Here is a 12863-nt window from a genome sequence, read left to right on the forward strand (position 1 = left end):
AAACCTCTAAGGTGGATAAATAACTAGATGGATCATCATATTCAGTGAGTGGTGATCAATGGCTCAATGTCCAGTTGGGAGGAGATATCAAGTGGAGCCCCCCAGGGGTCTGTCCTGGATCTACAACTTCATTTATGATTTAGAGAGTGGGCTTGAGTGTACACTTAACATATTTGTGGATGACATCAAGCTGGGTGGAATTGAAGACACTCCAGAGGGTAAGGCTAGGATCCAGAATGACCTGGATAGACTGGAAAAAACGATCTGCAAATCAGCCAGATGAGATTGAACAAAGATGTGCAAAATCCTGCACACTGGAGAGAATAACTACATGCACAAATACAAACTTCACCCATGACTGGATCACGGGTATAGAGGGGCTATACTCTGTACAAGAGAGATTGAGTGGACAAAAGAGGCAGGGGTGTAGCTCTCTACGTCAAGGAAAGCTACGTGTCCCTGCAAACTGACACTGGCATCCAGGGTGGACGACTAAAGACCCTCTGGGTTAAAATCTGTGGGAAACACGGTACGGGGGATACAATGATGGGAGTCTATTACAGACCTCCCACCCAAAGTCCTGAGCTTGACCAGGAGCTTGCCAGCGAACTGGCTGAGGCTGCACTCTCCTGGCGCATGGCTGTCATGGGAGACTTCAACTACCTAGACATCTTGTGGGAAGAGTGCTCGGCCAAATCCAAGCAGTCACAAAGCTTTCACTCATGTGTGGATGAGCTTTGATGCAAGAAGTCGTTGGGCCAATGAGAGGTAAAGCAATGCTCAACCTGGTTCTGGCAATGGGGGCGACCTAATTGACCTAACGATCGAAGGGAAGCTGGGTGACAGCGACCACGAGCTGATCGCCTTCACTATCCGCCGTAAAGATGGCAAGTCAGTCAGCAATACAGAAGTCCTTGACTTCAAGAAAGCTGACTCTGACAAGCTCAGAAGGAGCCACAACCCAAAGGGGAAGGGCATTCAGGACGAGTGGTTGCTCCTCAAAAGGTGTGATCCTGGAAGTGCAAGCAAAGTCTATCCTGTCTCAGAGGAAAGGCAGCAAAAGGGTAGAGCAGCCCCCTTGGCTCTCCAGGGAACTAGCAGATGCCTCCTGCATCTAAAAAGACAGACCTACAAAGGATGGAGGACTGGATCCACATCCAAGGAAGAATACTCTGCACTGGTCTGGACCTGCAAGGAAGGAACCAGGAAAGCCAAGGCTGCAACTGAACTCTAACTAGCTTTGAGCATCAAGGACAATAAAAAGTCCTTTTTTAGATATGCAGGGAGCCAGAGGAAAAGCAAGGGCAACATCAGACCCCTGCTAAACCAGATGGGACAACTGATGACCGACGCCCAGGAAAAAGCCAACTTGCTAAAATGGGTACTTTGCATCAGTCTCTCTCTCATCAGTCCCATGGGATGCCCCAGCCCATTACGGGACAGGATGGCCCGGGTCAGGGAGATTCCTTACCCTCCATCAATGCTGACCTCGTGAAGAAACACCCTGAGGCGGGACACCTTCAAGTCAGCTGGCCCTGACAGTTTACACCTCAGGGTAACTCAAGGAGTCGGCTAGCATCATAGCCCAGCCCCTGGCATGGATCTTCAGGAACTCTTGGTGCTCTGCAGTGCCTGATGACTGGAAGAAGGCCAATGTGGTGCCTATCTTCAGAAAAGGGAGGAAAGTGGATCCAGCAAACTATACGCCCATCAGCCTGACTTCTATCCCGGGGAAGATCTTAGAAAAGTTTATTAAAGAGGCCATCCTTAATGGATTGGCTGATGCCAACATTCTGAGGGATAGCCAGCATGCGTTTGTTGTGGGTAGGTCTTGCTTAACCAATCTCATTTCCTTCTACGACCAGGTGACCTATCAGAAGAAGAGGAGAATGATGTCGTATATCTTGAAAGCCTTCGATCCGCTATCCCATGATCACCTCTTAGTAAAACTGGCTAACTGCGGCTTCGGCCACACCATGATCAGCCGGCTGGACAACTGGCTCCATGGTAGGACCCAGAGGGTGGTGGTTGATGGAAGTCAATCATCAAAGTGTCTTGTGACCAGTGGGGTCCCCCGGGGCTCTGTCCTTGGGCCTATACTATTTAACATCTTCATTAATGATGTGGACATTGGAGTCAGAAACAGACTGCCCAAGTTCGCCAATAATACCAAACTCTGGGGTAAAGTGTCCACACCTGAAGACAGGAGAGTGATCCAGGCTGACCTTGACAGGCTCAGCAAATGGGCAGACAAGAACCCGACGGTGTTTAACACTGAAAAATGCAAGGTTCTCCACCTTGGGAAGAAAAACCTGCAGCATCTTGATAGGCTTGGCACTGCTAAGCTGGCTAGCACTATGAATGAAAGGGACTTGAAGGTCATGATTGACCGCAAGATGAATATGAGCCTGCAATGTGATACTACTGCTAGTAAAGCAACCAAAACACTTGCTTGCATCCACAGATGCTTCTCAAGTAAATCCCAGGATGTTAACCTCCCATTGTACTCTGCCTTAGTGAGGCCACAGCTGGAGTACTGCATCCAGTTTTGGGCTTCACAATTCAAAAAGGATGTGGAGAAGCTTGAGAGGGTGCAGAGGACAGCCACGCTCATGAACAGAGGTCAGGAAAGCAGACCTTATGAAGAGACGGTGAGAGCCATGGGACATTTCAGCCTGGAAAAGCACAAGCTTGGGGGTGATCTGGTGTCCATCTATAAGTTCATCAGGGTGCTTAACGGGGTCTGGGGGAACATCTGTTCACCACAGTGCCCCCAAGGGATAACAAGATCGAACGGTCACAAACTCCTCCATGACTGTTTCAGGCTAGACATTAGAAAGAAATTCTTTACTGTCCGAGCCCCCAAGGTTTGGAATAGATTGCCACCAGAGGTGGTTCAAGCACTTACTCTGAATGCCTTCAAAAGACATTTGGATGTTTATCTTGCCGGGATCCTATGATCCCTTCTGACTTCTTGCCCTTTGGGCAGGGGGCTGGACTTGATGATTTTCCAAGGTCCCTTCTAGCCCTAATGTCTATGAAATTGGGTAATGACTGGTTAGGCTGCAGTACTGCAAAGGAGGACCTGGGGGCTACAGTAAACAATAAGCTGAATATGAGCCAAGTGTCCTTTTGTTGCAAAAAAAGCCAACACCACATTGGATTGTATTAACAGGAGTATTACTTGCAAATCAAGGGAAGTGATTCTTGTGGTAAGACCTCACCTGAAGTACTGTGTCCAGCTTTGAGCCCTGACCTTCAAGAAGGATATGTACAGCTTAGAAAGAGACCAACACAGAACAGTGACTAGGGATCTGGGAGGTTCAAGCTGATGAAAAAAGGCTGAAAGAACTAGGGTTTAGTTTGGGAAAGAGAAGACTGGGGGTTGATAACAGCAGGGGCAGGCAATTATTCCAGGCAGATGGCCACTTACCCAGTTTTAGCAAGATGTCAAGGGCTGCATGGGTAGCCCCACCCCTTGACAGGTGTCCCACTCCCTGGTTGCCATCTTGTGACTGGAAGTCCCCCCCAACCCCAGACCTTAGCCACAAGAAGCCCCTCCCTTTGACCCCAGAAGTACTCCTTTCAGCAAGGGGTTTTACAATCTCAGAACCAAAAAAATACCAAATTATATTCTACAAAGCAAACATCTAAAACGTTCATTAATTTGATTAAAAAAATATTTTTGTCCTGGTTTACATGCGTTTGTTTAATGTACATAGAGGTGATTGCATATAATAGCTTAAAATGAAGTCTTACTCTTGTATATTGTTGGGGGGTAGGTATAGGTTTGTGGGGGACTGTGGGTGCATGGCAACATGTGGGGGGTGGATGGGTATGGAGTTTGTGGGGGGATGTGTGTCGGGGCAGGGTGGCTGGGTGTGGGTGTCTGTGTGTACGGCAGTGCAAGGGTGTGTGTGTGGGTGCATGTGTATGGTGGGGTGGGCGTGTGAGACTCGCCCCACACCCCCGCACCCCCACCCCCTCCCACACAGCCAGGGTACTGGTGCAGGCCGGTGCTCTCCAGTCAGATGATGCTGCTCGGAAATGCATGGTGCCATAGCAGTGTGGGAGCAGGAAGCAGGGCTGAGGGTGGGGAGGGGCTGCTGCATTCCTGCTGATGGCTGCCCCTGGGGTCCTAATGCCCTAGGCTCCTGTCAACTTTGGCAGGCAGCTAGGAGCAGATAAATATTTTCTTATTATTTTAAGGGCTCCACAGGCTGGATAGAATGGCGTGGTGGGCAGAATCCGACCCGTGGGCTGTTCTTTGCCCACCCCTGGATAACAGTTTCCAAATACCTGAAGGGCAACTACAGAGCAGATGGAAATGGGCGTTTTTCTGCAGCTGTAGGGGAATGACTAGGAGCAATGACCTTGCATTTCAAAATTAGGAGGAACTTTCTGACTGTGAGAATGGTCAAGACTTGGAACACGCTACTTACAGAAATTGTAGAATCTCTATTGGTTTAGTCAAGTATGCTCCTGTTTGAGCAGGGACCTGGACTAGATGACCTTGTGAGGTTCCTTCCAGCCCTTCCTTCCTATGATTCTACCCCACTAAAGTATTAAACAATGGATATTTTGTGTAACAAGTTGTACTTGCACAGAGCTAAAGCAATAGCCCTTTATCTGTTTTATTCTGAAAAGTGGTAAGCTTGTTGGAAAAAGTGCATCTACACAGGATCAGTTGCTTATTTTTCCAAGAAGCTTAAAATATTTGCAAATTCTAGTTCTCAAATAAAAGATTATAGATTTCTTCTTTGAGGGTATATGCCACTGGTACTGGAATTGTTAAACTGATTAAGCTGTTGCATTCAGTAGGGAATGTCTTGCTTTTCTCCTACTATGGAATAATAGTGACCTCTAGTGCTCCTAATAAGTAGCTTTAAGCAAAAAAATTATAATGCTGGGAAAAAACAGGTACAAAACCCAGAATCTGGATCAGACTTGGATAAACAGAAATCTGCCAACACTCACTGCTTAAGAGGACAATACTTACACGTGAGGTGTTTTTTTTTTTTGTTTCTCCAAAAAAATACAACTTGAATTTTATTACCACCCAGGTGACTCAGAAGCTTAAAAAATGCCTATGAAAAAAAAAAACCTTATGAAACAGAAGTGAAAAAGAAATAAGAAAAAAAAAAGGGAACCCTGAGTTCTTGTTCTACATAAATCTTTACATCCCTGTAGCTATCAAGCGTGTAAAGTGCTTCAAGGGTTTCGAAATGTGTGTCCTTTCACATGTACTACTTCCATTATGCCATTCTATGCACAGATACTCTAACAATAAAACTGTATCACAATTCTTTATGTACGCATGCAGAAATAATAGATGGGTGAGCATATGCCTACTGGACTGAGAATGCCACTCAATATAAGTACACACTTGGGTAAAGCGCCATGGATCATTGGTATACTGTAGTTTATATGCAATAGTGCACTTTTCATAAAATTATTTTAAACAAAACATGTATTACTAACATGTAAGCTATTTATAAACTTACCACCAAAAATATATTGCAGCCTGAAGTCTTTACTAAATTAGAAGCTTTTAATCATTTCTCTTAAAGTGTTACAAGTTTAGAGAATGAAAATTAGTGTTTCAATAGAGCAAGTGTATTTTTTCCTAAATCTGTCAGCTAAAATCAGAAAATTGGTTTTACTCAAAGATCCTTGAACACTGGCTTCCAAAATGAGACGTGACATATTTCAGGCAAAAGGACAGAAATCTGACAAAATTATGCATCTGTGAAAATGACTTTTTACAGTGAAAATTCTAGGGCAACCATAATCACTGAATATATTTATACTTATATTATACACTTTTCTACCAAAGTAGAAAAACAATCTTTCTAAGTCTAAATTTAGGCGATGCGCATACACAAGCTAGAATTTTATCCATAAAAATCTCAGCAGCGTATACATCAAAAAATTAATTTTTAACAATATAAAGCAAAAGATATTCAATACTCGTTTTGCCTTACCTTGTAAATTCTAGCACATTTAGTAATTCATATCTTTCTTCCTGACCAAGCTGAAAAACACAAGGCACATTTTAAAAGAAGCTTAAATCTAATTAACAAATGGACTAACAACTACTTTTTGGCATGAACCTATGGTGATTGTATATGAACCCTGTATACCAATGATGGCTGATAAGAGATGTGAAAAAACCAAACCAAACCAAACCAAACCAGTGCTTTACCAGAAAAGAAAGTACATTAATTCAACCCAGCTCCCCAGTGTCTTCATAGACCAGGCACTTCAGTGGAGTTTCGGTGCTTTTATCTGAAGTTGATTCAATCAGCTATTAGACGAAAGCTTCAAAAGACTCCCCCAAAGCACACAATCTATATGGATGCTGGGCAAGTCTGGTCAATCTAATGCAGTACCTTTCCTGGGCATGTGCTGCACTTGGCATGGAGCCACACCAAGCTGAAAGTAAAATGTTGTTTCGGGGTTTTTTCACATCTGTAAGCAGCCAATATTAACAACAAATCATACAGTCATGTTAATATACTTACAGAATCGATGATTACTGAGTCAGGTGTCCTTCCAGTAAATACAAATCGAAGATGCTTGGCTGCTCTGACCAATGCTCCCTCATCTGCAATGAGCCAATTAGGTGGTTACATAACTTTTCTGGGAATGGGGATATGCAGGTTTCAGTCTTCTCAGATTGGGCAGGGTCTATAACCTTGGCCTCCCACTCGCTGAAAAAGTACTGCAACTGCTCTGTTACTGTTCAAAAGGTATATACATCCAGCATCACCAAAGTGCAAGCCGCTATTTAGGTGCTTATGTCTAGGTGAGCATTTCAGGGAATGAATGCCTGTGTTCAGCTCAGGACTAGATAGGCAGAGCACTGCCACTTGGGAGACAGGTGGCATTTCAGACACATTTCCCTCTTCTCCATTTCCTACTGGCAGGCTTGGGGTCCTCTTACTTAGCTGGCTGAGTACTGTGAATCCTAACTGTAGGTGCTTATGCCTCTGTATTTAAAATATGGGTAATTAGGTGCCTAATTTGGTTTTGCAGATCCTATGCCTGGCACTAGGGACTCATAATAGGTGGATATCTCTTCCCCATATTCATATCAAATATTAAAAGAAGAGAGGGAACCCATTATATTAGCTACCTAAGCCCAGGATAGGGTTTGGAGCTGTGAAACTTTTTCCATAGGTGTTTAAACCAGGTTGCAGGTATGCACCTAAATTTGGGAGACATGGGATTTTGGACTCATCCTTCTCTCTCATAGACTTTGACACTACACTCCTAAATCAGTTTGTTTGCCTGTGGGAATCTCATTCTTAGGAGCTGCTTATCCCATTATTACACTGAATAAGAAACACAGTAGTTTAACTCAGTTTAATGATTTCCATCCTTGGTGTTTAAGTTACATATGGTGACACTCACCGTTACCGTATCTACTTTTAGGTTGTAGTTTTGGTTCTGGTTTCTTTAGATCTGCACTCATGAAAATTTTATCCATCATCATTAATTTAATGTTCAATGTCAGTGTCAAAATACCACCTGAGAATAATGGTCCATGAGACTAGTGAGGTTAAGGCATAACAGTTTCTTCTACAGCCACCAGAACATAAAAGGAATGCAATGGCTACCATCAGATCTGGCTGCCTTTAATTTCCCAGCCTCAATGACCAGGTACCCATTTACAGGTTGTGCTAGGCAGGCTGTCTAGCTCCTTTGCTTCTATAGGTGGGTTTTTCTCCTTGCAAAGCTCCTGAGTCAGTCCTTCCAAATAAAACAGTATGTAAGCAATAAGCAAGCAAGGAAGCAAAAACTCTTTTGCCCTGTCTCTTCCACCAGGAGGAGTTCTCCTTTGGCTTTGGCCCCAGCATAGAATCCTTGTAACAAGCTGTTCTGCTTACAGACTGCTTTCTTTTCTCCAGAGACCTTTTTAAAGCTCCTAGTTGTACATTATCCAAATGCCTTGCAGCTGGGCTCTCAACAGAACTGACTTCTTTCCATAAGCAGTTCACTAGGGATAGCACAAGTCCAGTTCAGAGCTTAATGTCATGCCTCAAAAGCATAGCAAGAAGCACATGAACTATTCCGCCATCATACTTCAGATCAAGATAATTGTAAAAATCTTGAAATAAACTGGTATTCTGCAGTTTGGGCAGCTGTGCCACTCCACAGAGATGGAAATTTCATTCCTTAGCATCAAGACTGAAAGTTTTTTTAAAGAGCCATAATAGTAGAATAGCATATTCAGTGGCATACCTAGGGTCCCCAGCGACCGGGAGCCTGCAATTGCACCTCCCACCCCCAGGATGATCTGAACAGGGTGCAGGGCCAGGCCAAATCAGCCTGTGCAGGGCCCTGCCTCCCACCCCACAGTACACCCATGGGGGAATTACCAGCATGGCACACTGGCCAAGTGGGGAGTGGCGCCAGCCAGAATTTCTGGCTGGAATGCCAAGAAAGCCACGGCTGCAACTGAACTCCAACTAGCTCTGAGCATCAAGGAAAATAAAAAAGTCCTTTTTTAGATATGTGGGGAGCTGGAGGAAAAACAAGGGCAACATTGGACCCGTGCTGAACCAGATGGGACAACTGACAACTGATGCCCAGGAAAAAGCCAACCTATTAAATGGGTACCTTTGCATTGGTCTTTTATCAGTCCCATTAGATGCCCATGCCTACTATGGGACAGGGAGGTCAGGGTGAGGAAGATCCCCTGCCCTCCATCAATGCTGACCTCATAAAGGAACACCTTGAGAGGCTTCTCAAGCAAATCCAGGGATGTCATTCTTCCCTTGTACTCTGCCTTGGTGAGGCTGCAACTGGAGTACTGATTCCAATTTTGGGCTCCACAATTCAAAAAGGATGTGGAGAAGCTTGAGAGTCCAGAGAAGAGCCACGTGCATGATCAGAGGTCAGGAAAGCAGACCTTACAATGACAGGCTGAGAGCCACGGGGCTCTTTAGCCTGGAAAAGCACAGGCTCAGGGGTGATCTGACAGCCACCTGTAAGTTTATCAGGGGTGACCACCAGTATCTGGGGTAACGTTTGTTCATCAGAGCACCCCAAGGGATGACGAGGTCGGAACAGTTATAAACTACTGCAAGACTGTTTCAGGCTGGACATAAAAGGAAGGATTTCTTTACTGTCCGAGACCGCAAGGTCTGGAATAGTCTGCCATTGGAGGTGGTTCAAGCACCCATATTGAACACCTTCAAAAGTAAATTGGATGCTTATCTTGCTGGGATCTGAGGACTGATGACCCAGGCCTCCCACTCCCTGGGAAAGTATGACGCACAACCATCATCACCACCAAAGTGTGAGCCACAAGTTAAGCGCTTAAGTCTAGAGTCAAATTAAACAGTTAACTCAAACAGGAGTGGCATAGTTAATGAACAGGAACAAAATATGTAGGACACAAAAAATTTCAGGAACAGGTTTAAAAAAAAATAAAATTTTGGTTTTAAATAAAGGAAAGGTTTGAAGAATATATATAAAAATACTGGCAAATGTGGGAAACAAACTATTAAATTAAAAGACATAAATAATACCTACATTAAAATTAAATGAAAACAGAAGTAACTATTATGCATGTATTTAAAAAGAAACTGAACTTACCTCGCCAAGTTATATTCTAAAGAGCCTATATAAAGGTCCGGTCATTGCCAACTTGTACCTCTTTGTCCTCCTCCCCCTCATTATTTTTCAACCTATTATTTCTTTCTTAAAATTAGATTACAAGGGTAGGAGTGTATTACTCTATGCTTGCTTCATGACTAGCATAATGGGACCCCAAATCTGACTGAGGTTAAAGTATTATTTTAACAACAAAAAAATATTTTTATTAAAAATAATGTTGCCATAGTACATATTTTCCAAAACTGAGTTTGGAAATACCATCAATTGTTTTTCCTCCTATTTTAAATATCACCTCTTTTTGTTCTATAGTCCAGGGCTGGCCAAATGGTGGCTCACAGGCTGCATCTGGCCCATGAGGGATTAGTCTGCAGTCCTTGGGCTCCTGCTCTAGGTGCTGCTCTCTTTGTTGGTCTCTTCTTGCTGCTGCCAGAGCCTCTGGGCTTCCCCCTCCCTTCTTTAGCTTCTACTGCCTGTGCCCACTCTTGTACACAGGGTGGTGTGGTGCAGGCCTGCAGGGTCACAGGAGACCCAGGGACCTTATGTGGCATGGGGGTGCTGGTGGGTGCAATGAGGATCACACGCAACACAGAGCAGCACGATGCAAGGGCACTAGTAGAGTGCATTATGCAGGGATCTATGGGGATGGTGTGGGGATGGGGCACTGTGGCCCTCATAACCTACAGCCCCTAGCCACTCATAAGTTGCAATCTTCTTGTAGTTTATCATTATTGACCTACTTAGGATCTTCATTTTTCATTCTTAATACTACAGGTGTTGTTTTCTTTTGCAATGCTTTGTTAAATCAATGCATTTTTAACAAAGCATCCCAGAAGGTCATAAGCAGTGGTATTAATTTCTTTTAGTTACCTTTTATCTTCTATTTGTATTTAATCAATTAATTCAGTTATTCACAATATAGCTGACAATGGCTAGGTGTCAATGTATAGGTAATAATTTGCTCTGTATTATTGTGTAATATGTATAGAATCTATAAATAAAATCTGAAGATGAAAAAAATTCCATTCAAAGCCTTATATAAAATATTATCACTACTTCTGTATGCTATTTTCAAATTCCTGGAAAATGTCTTGACCCTATGAAATCTATGAAATTTTGAATGATTTCTGTGGGGTGGATGGAATAACTTTACAGCTTTCATGTAATTACTCTGGTCTTACCTGGAGATGCTGCTTGATAAACAATTGTATCACCTTCTCTTTCTGGAACTGCTGTATGACAAACTGCCATCATTGTTAGAAACTCACAAATGATAGGTGCAGTTGGCTAAACCAGAAAAAAAAAAAAGCAGAGGGTGAAGGGAAGAGGTCAGGAGTTAAAAAACAAACAAACCACCCCTCTATCAATCAATCAAATCAGGGTACTATTTAAAATTCAGTAGTGTATGTGAGCAAATATAAAATTCAGGAAAATTCAGCTTACATTCTTGATTGCAAGAATAAACAATTTTACAATTTGATTATACCAACTTGATTAACTTCAAGTTCATTAGTTGAACCACTGAAAAACAATGTTTTCTCATCTCTCATTCAAATACCATAAAGTAAGAAGCACCCTATTTCATTTCTTTTGTTAGCTTAAATATTTCAGAAGTGGTCATCCAAGACTGTTTACTGACATTGCCTAACTATTCAGATTTTACAACAACTTGATTAAGAAATTTATGTAAATATTTTAGAATTTAAGGTGCGAGGCTGTTGTCATCAAGACCCGACTCCTAAGTCATGTAATTCTAATGCGTAAGTAGTTAACCTACTTAGATATAGGGCTAATTACAATTAATACATTTTATATTTACTGAGAATTAAAGAGTGCTCATGACTGGAAGCTTACTGTTTAGACAGACTATAGATTGATTTTGAGTAAGTACAAAATTTAATTTTCTTTAAGGACATATTCTTCTGACTTTGCAAAGAAACAATATTTGTTTCTCTCTCTCTTACGTGATTGCTCTGGAGATTTTCCAGCAATGAAGAATCACTGAATGCTTTTTCATCTCCACTTTGTGACCCCAGCCTAAGAAAAAATGAATTCAAGATATTGGAAGAGCATCATTAATACTGTATGAAACATTCATTTGAAAAATCACCCAAGACCAACACATTGTAGCCAAACGTAGTTCATGTCTATGTAGTGTCCATGATACCACAGTGTAACCAATAAAGGTACATGTATGCAAAGAATAACTGAGGTAAATCCAACATTCATTGTTTAAACTTGGATATCTAAACAACTCTGGAAATACATCACTATACACATTGAAAGGTAATGAGAGGTTCATTACTAACTTGGATAATGGCCAAAGTAAAAGTTAAAGCTAATATAATAAAACTAATAAACCCCAAAATGGAAGCAAATCCGAGATACTAATCTTTGTAAGACAGCTCGTGTCTGAATGGAATCCTGTTAATGCTATGGGAGCTCTGTGCACAAACAGGAATTTGCTCACAGTAAGCAAACTTCAGAATAAAGCCCAAATAAAAATTATTAAATTTACTCTTCAATAAATATAAGTAAGATGAGTCTCCTACAGACTCAGAAAAAAAGATAATAAATACAGCATAAATTAAAGGTTAGTCTATCAAACATAAAACATTAGTATGTAGACCTGGCTATGGTATAGAAAAGTTACTATACCCAGAAGTGGTAAAAGCAGTATAGCTATGTCCATACAGCAGTAGTGGAGGATTAAATGAACCTCTCACTCAGCAGTGCTAATTACTGGATGTGGCTATACTACTTCCAAAATAGGAAGCAGCATTCCTGGAGAAGGAAAGCTCAACTGAGGCTGTGGCTGCCAAACATGGTAAGTTTACCATGCAACCACAGCCTGTATTGCCACTATGGTACGTAATTATCCTTGTAAATGAGAAATAGTATAATTAATTAATACTTTTTTCAATAAATATGGTTTTCATAGCTAAACTTTGTGACTGAAACCCTGCTGAAGCCTGTCCTGAGCTCCCAAATGCACCTGTACTTTGTACTTCATGTAATCAAAGAACTCTTGGGCAGATTTACATTAAATTCAACAAAAAGAACGACCTCCACAAAAGTAACAGCTCTAGCACTCCAACTTGGGGCAAAAATCTTAGTCCAGCTGAATTTAACAACAGTTTAGCTCTAGGTTCCTAAGAACAGTTTTTAGCTTGTTAGCAGACAAGAACAAAAGGAAGTATTGTAACAGGGTATATATAAACTCCATATTAAGAAGAAAG

General features: G+C 42.2%; 1 protein-coding gene across 5 annotated transcripts in view; it reads right to left on the reverse strand.

Moving 5' to 3' along the window:
• ATP8A1 (ATPase phospholipid transporting 8A1) overlaps window positions 1-12863 on the reverse strand; it is a 186623-nt gene that overhangs the window by 81094 nt on the left and 92666 nt on the right. For all 5 annotated transcript variants that reach the window (XM_019552930.1, XM_019552927.1, XM_019552929.1 and 2 more), the window contains 4 exons: window positions 11589-11661; window positions 10806-10911; window positions 6525-6607; window positions 5985-6034 (listed from right to left, as the gene is read on the reverse strand). In XM_019552930.1, the coding sequence (XP_019408475.1) occupies window positions 5985-6034; window positions 6525-6607; window positions 10806-10911; window positions 11589-11661 (312 nt within the window). The remainder of the gene's footprint in view (window positions 1-5984; window positions 6035-6524; window positions 6608-10805; window positions 10912-11588; window positions 11662-12863) is intronic.

Source organism: Crocodylus porosus, unplaced genomic scaffold (assembly GCF_001723895.1).
Source record: "Crocodylus porosus isolate Cpor-Errol unplaced genomic scaffold, CroPor_comp1, whole genome shotgun sequence".
Classification (NCBI taxonomy): domain Eukaryota; kingdom Metazoa; phylum Chordata; order Crocodylia; family Crocodylidae; genus Crocodylus; species Crocodylus porosus.